Consider the following 15,571-nt stretch of genomic DNA (forward strand, 5'->3'; position numbering starts at 1 on the left):
GGAATCGAGGCTGAGACGACAATGGAGTTTGACTATGCTTCTCATACGAGTCGAGGATGACGGGAGCTACCTACACTTCTCTGGAGGGAATAAGACGCGATAACCTCCAGGAATAGACCACTACTTAACCTTTGGGGAGAGACGACTCAGTTACCATGTGCCCATTTAATTGCTAAGGAAACGGTGAATGGACAATTGTGCTTCTGCAGCTCGTGAAACCATGCACTTCAAAAGTCACGACTGCCACGCTGTAATCGAGGAGCACCTAGATTGACTCTAGCACGGTATCTGGCACAATGAATACTAACAATAAATAGCCATCCCATCGGTCACCAACACATCTTTTAACCGAGAGAACAACGAGAGGAAGCAAACAAGATGACCCTGTCGTACAAATACTACACGGGGACTGAACAAAAATAGAAGCACGGTTACGCCGGCACAAAAGCCACACGCGTGCCTCCACTTTGCTTTAAAGACAACCCTCAGTGATATCAATGGACTTGCATCTCTATGTCTGTCCATGCTTCTCACATACAAATAACTGTGGGCTATCATAGATATTCCCGCCTGAACCCAACGTACATAAAAACAGTGGCTCCCTGTGTCAACGACTGCTTAATTTTTTTTGCAATAACAGAGTCATGAATCGTGACTCCATTCCAGATACAAAAGTGACTCTCATTAGGAACCATCATGCCTCCCCTCAATTTGCCTCCCCCGACGTATCGACCATGCCTCTCCTGCTACAACGGCCGTGCATCTAATAACATCATCACCGTTCCTCTCCTAAAGACACACCCAACCATATCTGATTAAACATGTGATTAAAAAAATTAAAACACAGAAGCAGGAGTATGCTTTTTAGCATGTATAACGGTGCCTCGCAAAAAGTATGTGAGGCAGCATAGGCACGTAAAAGACTCCGCTCGGACGCAGCACAGTTGGACAACTATAATGGGAGGCAGCTGGACGAGTCAAACATCTCGTGTCCCCATAACACCTCGGGATACACGCACACCATCTACAACCAGCATTCATTCCATTTCACAGAATAAAAAATAAAACAAGAAGCACTCATTACTACTCTTGCTCTCTCCCATCTCCTTTATATTTCAATAAGCTCCGACTCCCTCAACCACAACACAACTCATTTGCCTTCTCCGTCGCTTGTTTCTAGGGTTCGTGCTTCTTCTCCGTCTCCTGCTTCCAGGGTCCGTGCTTCTAACCCGCACACAACCGATTAATTTCTAAGCCATACTTCTCTCGTAGATTGCTGGCCATGGGTGCTTGCCCTAAGCTTCCCATCACAAGCCATATGCCTTATCCGTCCGCCTACTTCTAAGGTTCGTGCTTCTTCCCCGCACACAGTCTCATTTCAAACAAGTTATTGAAGAGTTTTTATTGGGTCTCTTGATTAACTTCCAAGCTGTGCTTCTCTCGTAGATTTTGCTAGCCGTGTGCGCTTGCCCTAAGCTCCCCCCCCCTCGTTCTTCTTCTGTCACAGGTAAAAAGCATATGCGTAAGCAGCATGCTCCGATCCGTATTTACGTTTTACGTTTAGGTTTTTCATTTGATAGTTATTGAAGCATCAGATCCGGTACAATGACTTCATTCTCTAACGGAATATAAAAACCATTTGAAAATATAAACAAGTGTTATAAACTCTGTCATACTGCTTTTCTCGAAGGAGTAGATGAGAAGATTTATGGTAAATTTGTAGTTGTTGCCTGCCTTCAATATAGCTACCATGTTTGAAGCTAGCCATTGTCTACCTTCCACGTTGAAGCTTGTTTTTAAATTGTTATGATATTCTTGTTTTCTTAACATAGTTTTTCTGAAATATTTAGGTATGATTTACCCTGCCTGCCGCCAACCAGGCGGCCCTTGCGAACCACACCTTGAAGTTATCCAGGAGTTTGAGGTTATTCTTGATGAAAATTGCTGGAGCCGCATGGTTAGTAAGCATCACTAACAAATTAGTTGCTTACAACACAGTAAAAATCGTCACTGTCACTCATACCCCCTTGCACCTACACTAGGTCCCCCTGCTGCCACTTCTTCACACCTGCCTTGTGTTTTCATTTTCCATTAGTTTGCTTGCCTATGCCCTGATTAATATAGTCCATTAATTTATAATACAATTATGTTGTTATCTGTAATTCTTATCAAAAATTCATATCAAATTTAATAAAACTTTTAACATTAACAGTACGCAAGTTCAAATTTATACTTACAGGTTGTTATTTGCACTATTTTTTCCAGATGTACCTTGTAATGTCAGAGCTTTTCTCGCTGAATACATTGAAGAGGAGAAGAAAGAAGCAAGAAAATTGCGTAAATAGCAGGTAGAGCCAGCCCTTCTTACACATGAAGGAAGGTCTTACAATGCTTTGTTTAAGCATAGGGCGAACTACACAAAGTTCTACGGTGGTGAGTGGAACATCTTTGCGGCTGATTATGAACTTCGTGCTGGAGACCGCATAGAATTTGAACTACCAGACGAGGGTCTCAATCTCGAAATACAAACATATCGAGATAACAAAAGGCTGCTTCCATTACCCCACGTTGGTAGATATTTAATATTACAAACATTACAGACTTATCTTCTTTCGCTGTAATTTTATATGGATGAATCAAACTGAATAATATTAACCCTGTGTTGGATGTAACTTTATCTAACTTTAAAAGCTTTTTCTTTTTCTAGATCTCGACGATCTTTCTTCTGACGATTTCGACCATGTTCACTGCTGTGTCTACTCTAAGGATATTGAGCTCACCTACGACCAGACACGATTCTTTCTACAACGCCTTTTCGGAGATACTTTCATCCGTTGTCGTCCATTTGTCCATGTCCCGACTCACACTAACACCAAAGACTACGTCATGGTTGGTTACAACTGTCCTTGTTAAAATAGCAAAAGTATTTTGCTCATATGTAATATAAACAATACTGACGTAATATTGCTTATATGTAAAATTATAAAGAACCTATTTATTCAAACCTAAAACAACAAAACTCCCTTGTTCTCTTAATATGTTGTTTTATCTGTTTACACACAAACCTGGACATGCCAGGAACTATATTACTTCGAATATGGAATTTCTTAATGTTTGTGCACTCACCATATTCAGACATCCTTTTATTTATTGTCCAAGTGACAAATCAACAGTTTTAATTTCTATTTAATTTCGATTTTCTTCTCGAAAATTCCGAGGAGCGTTGTCTCAACACTGAAGAGATGGGTGGACATGCCAACCAATGGCAGGGTAACCCTTGAAGCTCCTGATGAACATACACATGTCATCACTCCTTCATCGTACTACATCTCCAAAAACGACGGCAGGATGGTAATACAAAAGTCTTCTTTCAGAGACTTCATATCAGTTGCATCCTTCATTGAAAAGAACGTTGTTCTAATCACTTTCAAAGAGCGAAATGACCATTCTGTGTCCATCATCATTCAGCGCATTATGTAGATTCCGTTGGAACCAGCACCTAAAATGGAAGCAAACAGTGTATCTCCTAGAATGTTCAACGCTCGTTTCATCATGATGCCTCCAGGAGCAAAACACTGATTACTATAAGTTTGCTAGATAGGATGGTAGAGTAATTTAACTATTATGGACCATGTGCTTGCTTGAACTATCGGAATAATCTTTTGCAACTTATGTAGCTCTTATAGACACTCAACTTGCTATTTCAACCATCGGAATGATCCTTTAAAACAAATGCTATTTGAACCATCGAAATGATTCATTCGAAAAAAATGTAGTTCTTATCCTTTGAAAAGTTCACAATTCAAAAAACCAAAAAACAAAAAGATTCATTTTAAAAAATGAAACAAAACAAGAATCAGTTTGTGATTCAAAACCTCTGGCAATACGATGTTATCAAACTTATTCAAACCATCTAGCGAAACATATCTCAATTAAAAACCAAACAGGACTTCGTTTTCAAGTCCAAACTATATTTAATTCAACTTTTCCTAAACACACACTTGTACACCGAATAACATAAAAATCGTGCCTCCCTAACCAAGGAAGATTATTAATTGGAAAAAACGTTTCACAACAAAGGCACGGCCATGCATCTGCTGAATGTTCTAATGTTTACACGACTACTATCACAGCCAAAGATGCATCACGCAGGCAACACGCAACGAATAAAAAAAATTCAATGACCAAAGACAAGTGAAAATCTTAAAAAAAAACAGATAAAACAAACCCCTGTTTCCGAAATTCTACGCCTGGAACCGCCGCGTGACTAGCAACTGCTCTTTGGCGGTTTCCTTTTTTGCACGACAAAACAACCCTTTCACTTTTTCGACTCCATTTCATCCTCTTCCTTGAAAGTTTCTCGTCGGCCGCAGTTCACCACCGCACACCTCCAGCCATGGACGAGGAAAACTAACAACATTCACCGAACACATCACTACCCACGGTACAACCGTGCTCGAGGTGGTGTACACCAACGACCCAAGGACCGTGGAGCGGATCATCAACAAGTACGAAGAATGGCTAAAGGAGGAGAAGAACAAGTTCGTCGGCCTCGACCTCGAGTACACACGTAAGAGCAGCTACATACGACAAGGGATCGCCGTCGTCCAACTTTCCATGCACGAGCATGTCCTTGTATAACACTACTGCAGGTCCGAGCGCTCCCAGGTGTTAGTTGACTTCCTGCAACGGAAAGCAGTAACTTTCACTAGCGTCGACACCAGGAACGACAAGACCATGCTTGCCCGTGCATGCATCAAAATTCCAGACGAGCACCATGTCGACATCCAGAGGCTATTCTGCATCAAGGGTGGTGGAGAAAGGGACTTCATGGCTGACCTTGCAGCGGCCATCATCGACCCCTCATACAAGAACATGAAGAAATCATTCCCAAAGGAGAAGCACCAATTCTGGGAGTGGAAGCCACTTTCCCCGATACACCTTGAGTACGCGGCAAAGGACGGGTATATTAGCTACGAGTTGTACCGTAGAATCCTAATCATCAAGAACGGGCTACGTCACCTCCACCAACAACCAATGAAAGAAAGACTCCACCCACGTAAGAGCAATGACGAGGGATCTTCCAGCGGCTGGAAGCGCCGGAAGGGAAACAGTGGTTGGTAAATTGCGAGAAAATGGATGTCTACATTAAACTAGTAGGAACTACTATTATCATAATTTGGATTGTATGAACCTATGTTGTAAATATGTTTGTTGTTGCTCAAAGATGCTGTGTGTATTGTATTACTATTTTACGTTTGAATTTTGAACACAGTGGTGTGCTCATGTACTAATTTGGATTGTATGAACCTATGTTGTAAATATGTTTGTTGTTGCTCAAAGATGTTGTGTGTATTGTATAACTATTTTACGTTTGAACTTTGAACACAGTGGTGTACTAATCTACTAATTTGGATTGTATAACCTATGTTGTAAATATGTTTGTTGTTGCTCAAAGATGCTGTGTGTATTGTATTACTATTTTACGTTTGAACTTTGAACACAGTGGTGTGCTCATGTACAAATGCATACTACATTTTGCATGTCTAAATGCAATTAGTAAGTTATGTCTAAATGCAATTAGTAAGTTATGTCCCAGTACCGAGCAAGCATATATTGTATCCATGATTATAGAACGAGAGATATCTCACACGATATTGTATTATAATTTTCATACTCAACCTTTACAAGATGCATTGTGCATTTACAAGAATATGTGATGATATCGTTGTAAACTCTCAGTACAATGCTTATCAAACATTGGCGTGAGCAATTCATAAATATTGCAGAAGATCATTCGGTACACAGTCACAAGCGACGAGAACTTTGTTACCTTAACCACATTGAAAAAAAATCCTCGCCTCCATTTCACATCAAACACCGCTCCGTCCATTCAGAACATCCTTGCTCTTGTACACAGGTTCCTCTTCGTACACCAGTTCTGCACGATGCCACAAAACCACACTACTATGTGCAACTGACCTATTTACAAGCGTGACTCACTAAGTGTCTACTCAATCCATGCATGTGGTGCCACGCACCCGTGACCCTAGATACTACACAGCTGTGCATCATTAACCGAGCCCCTCTAACCAGATATTCGGACCGATGCCTCTACTGTCGTACATCCGTGCCTCTAGAATCTTGACACCAGCAAGTGGGTTCAAAACCGTGCCTCCAGACAACCGTGCTTGTACTGACTGCACTTCCGTGCCTCTGTTTGCTTGATCAACGTGCCTCACTTGAAACCCACAGTAACTCTACGTGCTCCGCACGCATGATCGCCAATGCAACTTTGGTGCTGCACAGACGCGTCTCTCAGTATACCCGTACCTCCACAATCGTGCTTGTACTGACTATAATTCCATGCCTCCGTTTTGCTCAATCCACGTGCCTCACATAAAACCAACAGTAACTCTACGTCCTACACACACATGCCTCTCGCATGAAACCCATAGTATCTCGCCCGTACAACTTTGGCGCTGCACACACGTAGCTCTCAGTATACCCGTGCCTCCTCACGACCATGCCTGCACTGATTTCAATTTCATGCCTTCATTTGCTTAATCCACGTGCCTCACATAAAAGAGATACACACCCGTGCCTCAGAGTAAACAACACACGTGCCTCTACTGTATTCAAAACTATGACCCCAATTAAATAACATCCGTCCAAAAGAACATCTTTAAAAGATATGCACAGCCATACCTCTTCTACAAACATACAACAACAATGAACACTTAGGTTCTTAGGTTCATATCGTTTCATATATCAAGACAACATTAACCCGTAGCATAGATTTTTAAACAAAATCCATTTATGTTCAAAGGCTATAACTAACATCACTGCGGCAGAAGATTGAAGATAACAACAAGCCTCCCATCACGCTCTTTGAAAGTTATCAGTACCATTACTTCAATAGACGATGCCTGGAGAAAATCACTGAAACCTTCCTGTTTGAACACCATTCTACTACCCAAGCCAATGAAGTAGGAGCAAGGAGTGCTCACATATATATCATCATCACCAGATTCCAAAGTAACTTCAAGGGTTAAAACGCCAGTCCTAGGAAAAGTCACAAACTCCTTCAAACTCCTCACAACAATACCAGGAATAACCTGACAAAAACATCAAGCTATCAGAAATAGAACAAAAATTAAAAACTATAAATAGAAGAGATAATAAAAATAAATAAATAAACAGAAACAAAGAAAAAACAGTGGAACAAAATCTGACCATATGATAACCATTAACATTCATGGAATCAATCCTATGAACAAAAGGACAACACGGTATGTAGACATTATCAAAGAGTTGACACCTCATGAAATACATCTGCTGATAATTAAGAAAAACACCACGGGTGTAATAACAACTCCCAACAAGTTCCATCTCGGAGTCGCTCAAACCATCAAGAGCTACAAAATATAATTACACAGGCTCAAGGGAACAGAAAAATCATCATGTGCAATAAAACAAGCTAAAAACTTCCTTAAAAATAAACCTTACCAACAGAAGGTAAAGGAGACAACGCATCTCCACGACCAACACGATAAAAATCAATACCAATCCATGTTCCATAGTGTTCAAGCCTAATGGTCATTATATCACGAGGACGAACACCATAATCACTGACCAATCGTTCCCAGGAAGGACCATGGAATTTACTCCTCAACCGACAATGACTAAACAAAACACCATACAAATAACCCTCATTGCACTGAAAAGCAAGATCAGTATCTTCGTCACCCCTCCTTATGGCTAAAGCCCTACACTCCTCGATGTAACGAGCAAGATGAGCTCTAACACTGCACGGAACATACTGCAGAACAAATCAAAACAAGGATCATAATCAAAACCTAAACAGCATGAGCAGCACCAAAAGAAATAAACGTGTGTGCAAAAAATTGAACAATTATAAAATGATATTCTTACAACACGCCTCCAACAACGCCGATCCAGGACCACACTGAACCCATCTACAGAAGAATCAACAGAAGAACATGGGCCACCAGGCATACGGCAAAAAGGACAAGCTATAACTGCAAGGAACACAATGATTATCAAGAACTAATCTCACAAAACCCAGTTGAAACTTGACATCTAATAGTGTTGGTAGTCCCCACCCGTAACTACCCCATAAATCTCCATATCCCGAAAATATAATGGGAACAAAAAGAGAAACGTGAAAGGGAAACAGGGAACCCACGAAGGCAACCGGTAGGGAACGGCGATCACGCAAACGGGGAAGCGCGGTCGGCGCTAAAGAAGGACCGCTGTAAAAACAGGCAACAAGCGCGGCGGCCGGGACAGGGGCCGCCGTAACCACGCGACAAGAGCGGCGGCCGCGACGGATGAGGACGACGGCAAAGAAAGAACAGTGCTCCACGACGGTTCGCCCACACCAGAGAGAAAACAGATCTCAAAACAGATCAAAAGGTTTTACAAAACATTAAAAGTATAAGGACTAAAGTGAAAAAAGGAAAAACCGGAAAGGGAAACCCGAAACCGGAAAACACGGGAGACGCCGTGCGCGCGACAAGTGTCGCGCGCGGAGCGCCTCGGAAAAGTCTCCCGACCGCTCCGCGCGTGACACTTGGCGCGCGGGGAGCGCTCCCCGACTAATCGTTGCGAGGAGCGCTCCTCAATTAGTGATTTCGCACACAGCAGCTCCCAGGATTCACACCCTAGCCACGTCTCTACACTGGTGCGCCCTCGCCTTAGTAGGCCGGCCCATTAAACTGGTTTTGAAAAGGTTTCGTAGAGTGGTATTGATCGGTTTCCAAACTTTTTATACGCTTTACCTGTGATTTTTAGTTGTTCTCTGTGGAGTTTTTATCTTTTTTTAATACATGTCTATTTTCTAAAATACATGTTGTACAATTTTTTAGAACTTTTTATACATGTTGAACATTTTTTAAATATACGATGAAATTTCAGATATAGATTGCCCATTTTTTATGGTACAAAATATTTTTTTACAAAATTACACGGATATTTTTCCCATTGAATAAGGGGCGACGCTATGCGTTGGCCGGTGGATAATGAGAAAATATCCGCCACCTAGCTGATCATTGGATGGATACGCTAGTGACTGTTTGATCTACTCATGTAAGTAGCCACCTATTTGCAGCAAGAGTGGTGTTGCGGAAGGCCTTCTGTAATAGGATGCTTGTTGCAATCACCTCAAAGAGTTCATTTTTCTTCTAAAAAATGCAAGAAAGGGAATGTTGTAGAAATATTGCGACAGTGAATGTGTTGCAGAAAATGTTCTTGGCCATTTTGTACCGTAATTTTTGCAACAGAGCTCGTGTTACAAAAAACCTTTTGCAACATTAGACATATGTAGAGAGCATTCTAGTTGTAGTTGTGTGGAGCTCGTCGGAGAAGCTCGTCGTCGTGCTTGCTGGTGCCAAGCGCCGGTGGCGGCAGTCAGAGTAGCATGGGGAGGTGACAACCCTATGGGGTGGCTCGGTCTCTCTGATTGCAGCTCGTCAGAGAAGCTCATCGGCGTGCTAGCCGGCGACGAGCGCCGGTGGCCGCAGCCGATGCATCACATGGAGGTGACGACTCGACAGAGCTCGGGGGAGTCAGAGCAGTGCGGGAAGGCGATGACTCGACAAGAGCTTGGGAGGAGCACGATAGGCGATTTCTGTCAAGGATCCAGATCCTGCAACAGAGCCCTTGTTGCGATGAGAGAGACTGCAACAACGGGCAGTTGCGAAAAGTAGTCCTTGTGGCCGTGGGGCATGTAGCGTGTAGAGAAGGCGGTGGACGCGGTGCTGCGATCCGCCGAGTGATCTATAGCATTTTCCATTGAATAAACACTTTTTAATATGTCACGAACATTTTTTCGAAACACATGAACAATTTTAAATATCACGAAGATTTTCTAAAATTACGTGAACATTTTCTAAAATATCATGAAGATATATTTTTGAAACATGGGAACGTTTTTCTGAATGCTACCAACATTTCTAAAGATTGTGCGAACATATTTGCATACACTGCGCGCACACGCGGTGATTTTTTAAAATTAAACTAAATGAATTTTTGAAATATACTATGTATTAATATTTCAAAATTTTAAAAAAAGTAAAAAATGAATGAAAGAACACAAGGTAACGAACTACTGCTACTGGGTCAGACCGCTTCGCGCTCTCCCTAAGGCGTGGGAGCAGTCGCTCTCGCTGCAAGCGAGGTATAGCCACGCCCTCCCATTTGTAGTTTAATTGTCCGTTGTAAATGGTGTTTGGGTTGCAGCACAATACACTCACTCGCTAGCTTTGTCGCTCTGTTCACTCGCTCGCCGGCCAGCAGAGATAAAGAAGGAAAGGGGGTAGAAGGGGAAGAAGTAGAAATGGAATGGGAAGAGGAGGTGGTCCTGGTGCCCGAACGGAAAACTTGTATGAGGATATGGATTATACTCATGATCGTAGTGTTAATGAACTACTCTATAAAACAAGTAAAAATTAGAAAGCGCTCTAAAAAGGGCAGGGGGAGATGGACCAGTAAATGTGAACGGCCAAACGGTGCCAAATCTGTCACGGAAGGTATAATCCACTGTTCAGCTACTGGAGTTTGTGAGAGGTGGAAGTGTGGGTGAAAGAATTTTTGCGACGGATACGCATGAAAAGGCATCATTTTTTTTCAAGAGTACGCCAATGACGTACCATATATTTATAGGAGAAAGAGCGTTATTTACAAGAATCCCGTCCCTGATGCGAACAGTCAGTGACGGGGCGCACACACCACCACCAAACTCCACACTAACTAGACTAACTTCTCACAAATCTCTGAAGACCTCCTACTCCTAGCCCTGCCGAATGCCACTCAGCGATCTCATCGAGAACGAAGTTAGGGATGAGATTCGCCGGTCTCTGCTGATCTTGTCTGTTGAAGACCCTGGCGTTTCTTTGCTCCCAGAGGGTCCAAGCCACCACACTTACCAACGTATCGAAGCCTCTCCTATCCGCTCCCCTGAACCTCTTCCTCTCCCTCAGCCACCAAACAGAGAAAGTATCATTGTGCGCCGTTCCTTGGACATTGATTCTGAGAAGGTCGAACACCCGATGCCACACTTCATGGGCGAACGTGCACTTGGCCAAGATATGGTCCACATTGTCCTCCGTCTGCAAGCACGTGAAACAGGGTGACGGATGTTCCTGAAGCCCGTGTTGTGCCCGTCTATCCGAGGTCCACACCCTGTACTGCAAAGCAAGCCAAATGAACAATTTACACTTTAGCGGTGTGTAGCTTCTCCAAGTGCAAGCTGCCGTCGGGGATCTCGGGATGTTTGAGCATAAGTGGTCGTAGACCGACTTGGCAGAGTAGCTCGCCGCAGCCGACGTAGGCCACGAGAACTTGTCTGGCTCAGTCTGGTCTCTTTGCACCGAGGTGATTGCATGGCAGAGGTGCATGCACTGGATTTAGGTTGTGAACGAAGCAGTGATATTGCAGTCCTCCTTCCATCCCTCCTCCGTGAGCGCTTGCTGCACGGTGCGACTGTTGATGACTCTGGTCTGCACCGTAGCAAGCAACATCGGTGCAATATCTGGCACGCCGAACCCATGTATCCATTTGGTCCTCCAAAACAGGACCCCATCTCCTTTTCCCACCGTGATTCTGACCATCATATAAAAAACTACCCATGCATTAGAATACTCAATTATAGGAAGCCCCTGCCATGGCCGTCGTGGGTTCGTTCTCCTTAACCACTCCCACCTCACCCGGAGAGCCCGGGCATGTGTCTTCAAGTTCCTGATTCCCAACCCTCCAAGTTGCTTAGGCCGACAAACTCTTTCCCATGCCACTAGACATTGCCCTCCATTAGTTTCCTCTTTGCCTGCCCAAAAGAAAGATCTCATCCATTTGTTCATCTCTTCAAATACCTAGTTCGGCGCGTCCGCGATCATCAAGTGGTGCACCGGCCTAGCCGCGACGACGGACTGCACCAGGATTAGCCAGCCTGGTCTCTGTATGAGGCCTCGCTGCCAGGCCGGCACGATTTTACGGACCTGGTCCAACATGGGCATCCACTCGGCCCGTGTCAGACTCCTAATTGCGAGCTGTAACCCAAGGTATTTGCAGGGAAATTCTGCAAGGCCACATTGTAGGACTCCGGCCACCCGAACTTTGTCTTCTCCATCTCCCCTAATCAGGATCGCAGATGACTTACGATAGTTTATCCTTAGCCCCGAGGCTTCCCAAAAGACAGCCAGCATGTCACGCACCGCCGACAAGTCCTGTATAGAGGGCTTGATGAAGAGCGCCACATCATCGGCATAGATCGATAGCCTTTGTACCACCGAGATACCTGCATAAGAGCTGAGCACTCCCAGCTTCGTAGCTTTATTGATCAACGCCGTTAGAGTGTCCATGGCAATGACAAAGAGCATCAGCGAGATCGGTTCTCCTTGCTGCAAACCACAAGCATGTGGGAAACTTTTTCCGGGCTCTCCATTTACCACCACCTTAGTACTAGCCGAGTGTAAGAAAGTCATCATCTAGTTCATCCATCTTCGACCGAAACCCTTTGCTCTCATGACCTCGAAGAGAAACGGCCACGAGAGCGAGTCAAATGCTCTAAAGATGTCCAACTTAAGGAACACACCGGCCACCTTTCTAGCATGAATCTTCCTTGCCACTTGACGAACCAATAGGAAATTGTCATGTAGATGCCTGCCTTTAATAAATGTGGACTGGTTCACAGCCACGATCTCATGCATTTGACCACACAGGCGGTTTGCAAGCACCTTAGCAAAAAGCTTGGGAATGCTATGAATTAGGCTAATCGGCATATAATCTCCTATTTCCTACGCGTCCGGCTTCTTTGGGATAACTATTATGTGCGCCTTATTAAGATTTGCAAACCCTCTCCCATCTCCCACGAATAGCTTCATCATCACGGCCATTATATCATTCTTGATGATCTGCCAAGCTCGTTGGTAGAACGCACCAATAAAGCCATCTGGCCCGGGCGCGCGATCGGTGGGCATCTCCTTAATGACCTGCCACACTTCCTCTTCTGTGATGATCGCTTCAAGCATGTAAAGATCTTTGGACTCCATATCTAGATAGTTTAGGTACAATGTATGCTCTCTAGCTTGTGTCGTGCCCAGCAACTTGCTCGTACACCTCCGAAAATGTTTCCACCAGCCGCTCCTGGTCAGTAATAATCTCGTCTCCTCTCTTGATATGCGGGATGAAGTTCTTAGAGCAAGGTCCGTTCGCCACCGCTTGAAAGAGCTTAGTGTTCGCGTCCCCCTCTGACACGTCTCCAACGTATCTATAATTTTTTATTGTTCCATGCTGTTATATTATCATTCTTGGATGTTTTACAATCATTTATATCATTTTTTGGTACCAACCTATTGACATAGTGCCAAGTGCCAGTTACCGTTTTCTGCATGTTTTTTACATCGCAGGAAATCAATATCAAACGGAGTCCAAATGCAGCGAAACTTTTTGTGGATTTTTATGGATCAGAAGACATCCAGTGGGCCAAAGAAGTACCGAAGAGGGAGCCGAAGGTGAGCACAAAGACACCAGGGCACACCTGGAGGCCCAGGCGCGCCCTGCTGGGTTGTGCCCACCTCAGTGGCCTCCCGAACCGCCTCTTTGCTCTATAAATACCCCAATATTCCAGAAACCCTAGGGGAGTCGGCGAAAATCAATTCCAGCCGCCACAAGTTCCAGCACCACCAGATCCAATCTAGACACCATCATAGAGGGGTTCATCATGTCCAATGGTGCCTCTCCAATGATGCGTGAGTAGTCTTTTCTACACCTACGGGTCCGTAGTTAGAAGCTAGATGACTTCCCCTCTCTCTTTTAATTCTCAATACAATGGTCTCTTGGAGATCCATATGATGTAACTCTTTTTTGTGATGTGTTTGTTGAGATCCGATGAACTTTGAGCTTATGATCAGATCTATCTTTTTATCCATGAAAATTATTTGAGTCCTCTTTGATCTCTTATATGCATGATTGCTTATAGCCTCGTATTTCTTCTCTGATATTTGATTTTTTTTGCCAACTTGATCTATTTATCTTGCAATTGGAAGAGGTGCTTTGTGATGGGTTCGGTCTTACGGTGCTTGATCCCAGTGACAGAAGGGGAACCGACACATATGTATCGTTGCCATTAAGGATAACAAAATGGGGTCTATTTCTACATAAATAGATCTTGTCTACATCATGTCATCGTTTTTATTGCATTACTCCGTTTCTCCATGAACTTAATACACTAGATGCATGCTGAATAGCGGTGGATGTGTGTAGTAATAGTAGTAGATGCAGGTAGGAGTCGGTCTACTAATCTTGGATGTGATTCCTATATAATGATCATTGCCTGGATATCGTCATGATTATTTGAAGTTTTATCAATTGCCCAACAGTAATTTGTTTACCCACCGTTTGCTATTTTTCTCGAGAGAAGCCACTAGTGAAACCTACGGCCCCCGGGTCTCTTCTTTATTATATTTGCCTTTGCGATCTATTTTTATTTGCTTTTATTTTCAGATCTACTAAACCAAAAATACCAAAATACCTTGCTGCACTTTATTTTATTTGGCGATCTATCTATAAATTTATTACAACTTTCTCACGTCCATTTGCCAATTTCTGGCGCCGTTACCCGAAAGGGATTGACAACCCCTTTAATACGTCAGGTTGCGAGTATTTGTTATTTGTGTGCAGGTGCTGTTCATTTAGTCTTGCATGGTTCTCCTACTGGTTCGATAACCTTGGTCTCATCACTAAGGGAAACACCTACCGTCGCTGTGCTGCATCATCCCTTCCTCTTTGGGGAAATACCGACGTAGTTCAAACAGACATTAAAAGGAATTTCTGGTGCCGTTGCTGGGGAGACATCATCAACATCTACCAGGTTCCTGATCACAAATCTCATATCCTTGCAATTTACGTTATTTGCCGTTTGCCTCTCTTTTCCCTCTCCCCCACTTCACAAAAATTTTCCATTTTATTCGCCCTTTTTTTTCGTTCGTTGTTTGCTCGTCAGATCTGTTTTTGAGTGCAATCTTGTTGCGTAGTCACAATGACTCAAGAGAACAACAAATTGTGTGATTTCTCCAATACCAACAACAATGATTTTATTTGCACTCCGATTGCTCCTCTCGCCACTAGTGCGGAGTTTTGTGATGTTAATACCGCTTTGCTGAATCTTGTTATGAAAGATCAATTTTCTGGTACTCCTAATGAGGATGCCGCGTCCCATCTTAACACATTTATGGAATTATGCGATATGCAAAAATAAGATGTGGACAATGATGTTGTGAAGATGAAATTATTTCCGCTTTTTTTGTGAGATCGTGCAAAAATTTGGTTTTCTTCTTTGCCTCGCAATAGTATCGATTCTTGGGACAAGTGCAAGGATGCTTTTATTACTAAGTATTTTCCACCCGCGAAAATTATTTCCCTTAGAACCCAGATCATGAATTTCAAGCAACTTGAACACGAGCATGTTGCACAATCTTGGGAAAGGATGAAAATGATGCTAAGGAATTGCCCAACTCATGGGTTAAATCTTTGGATGATCATACATAATTTT

The 15,571-nt window shown here is 43.3% G+C and overlaps 1 protein-coding gene across 1 annotated transcript; it reads right to left on the bottom strand.

Annotated features, from left to right (window-relative positions):
• Positions 1-6,842: 6,842 nt before the first annotated feature.
• LOC147978539 (uncharacterized) lies at positions 6,843-12,380 on the bottom strand. Its single transcript, XM_087514790.1, has 5 exons — positions 12,179-12,380; positions 7,936-8,042; positions 7,510-7,822; positions 7,237-7,418; positions 6,843-7,118 (listed from the first exon to the last, which is right to left on the bottom strand). Exons 1-5 carry the CDS (start codon positions 12,378-12,380, stop codon positions 6,843-6,845), a joined length of 1,080 nt encoding a protein of 359 aa, XP_087370916.1.
• Between the last annotated feature and the right edge of the window lie 3,191 nt (positions 12,381-15,571).

Source organism: Triticum urartu, chromosome 3A (assembly GCF_056163025.1).
Source record: "Triticum urartu cultivar PI428250 chromosome 3A, HENAU_Tu73, whole genome shotgun sequence".
NCBI lineage: Eukaryota > Viridiplantae > Streptophyta > Magnoliopsida > Poales > Poaceae > Triticum > Triticum urartu.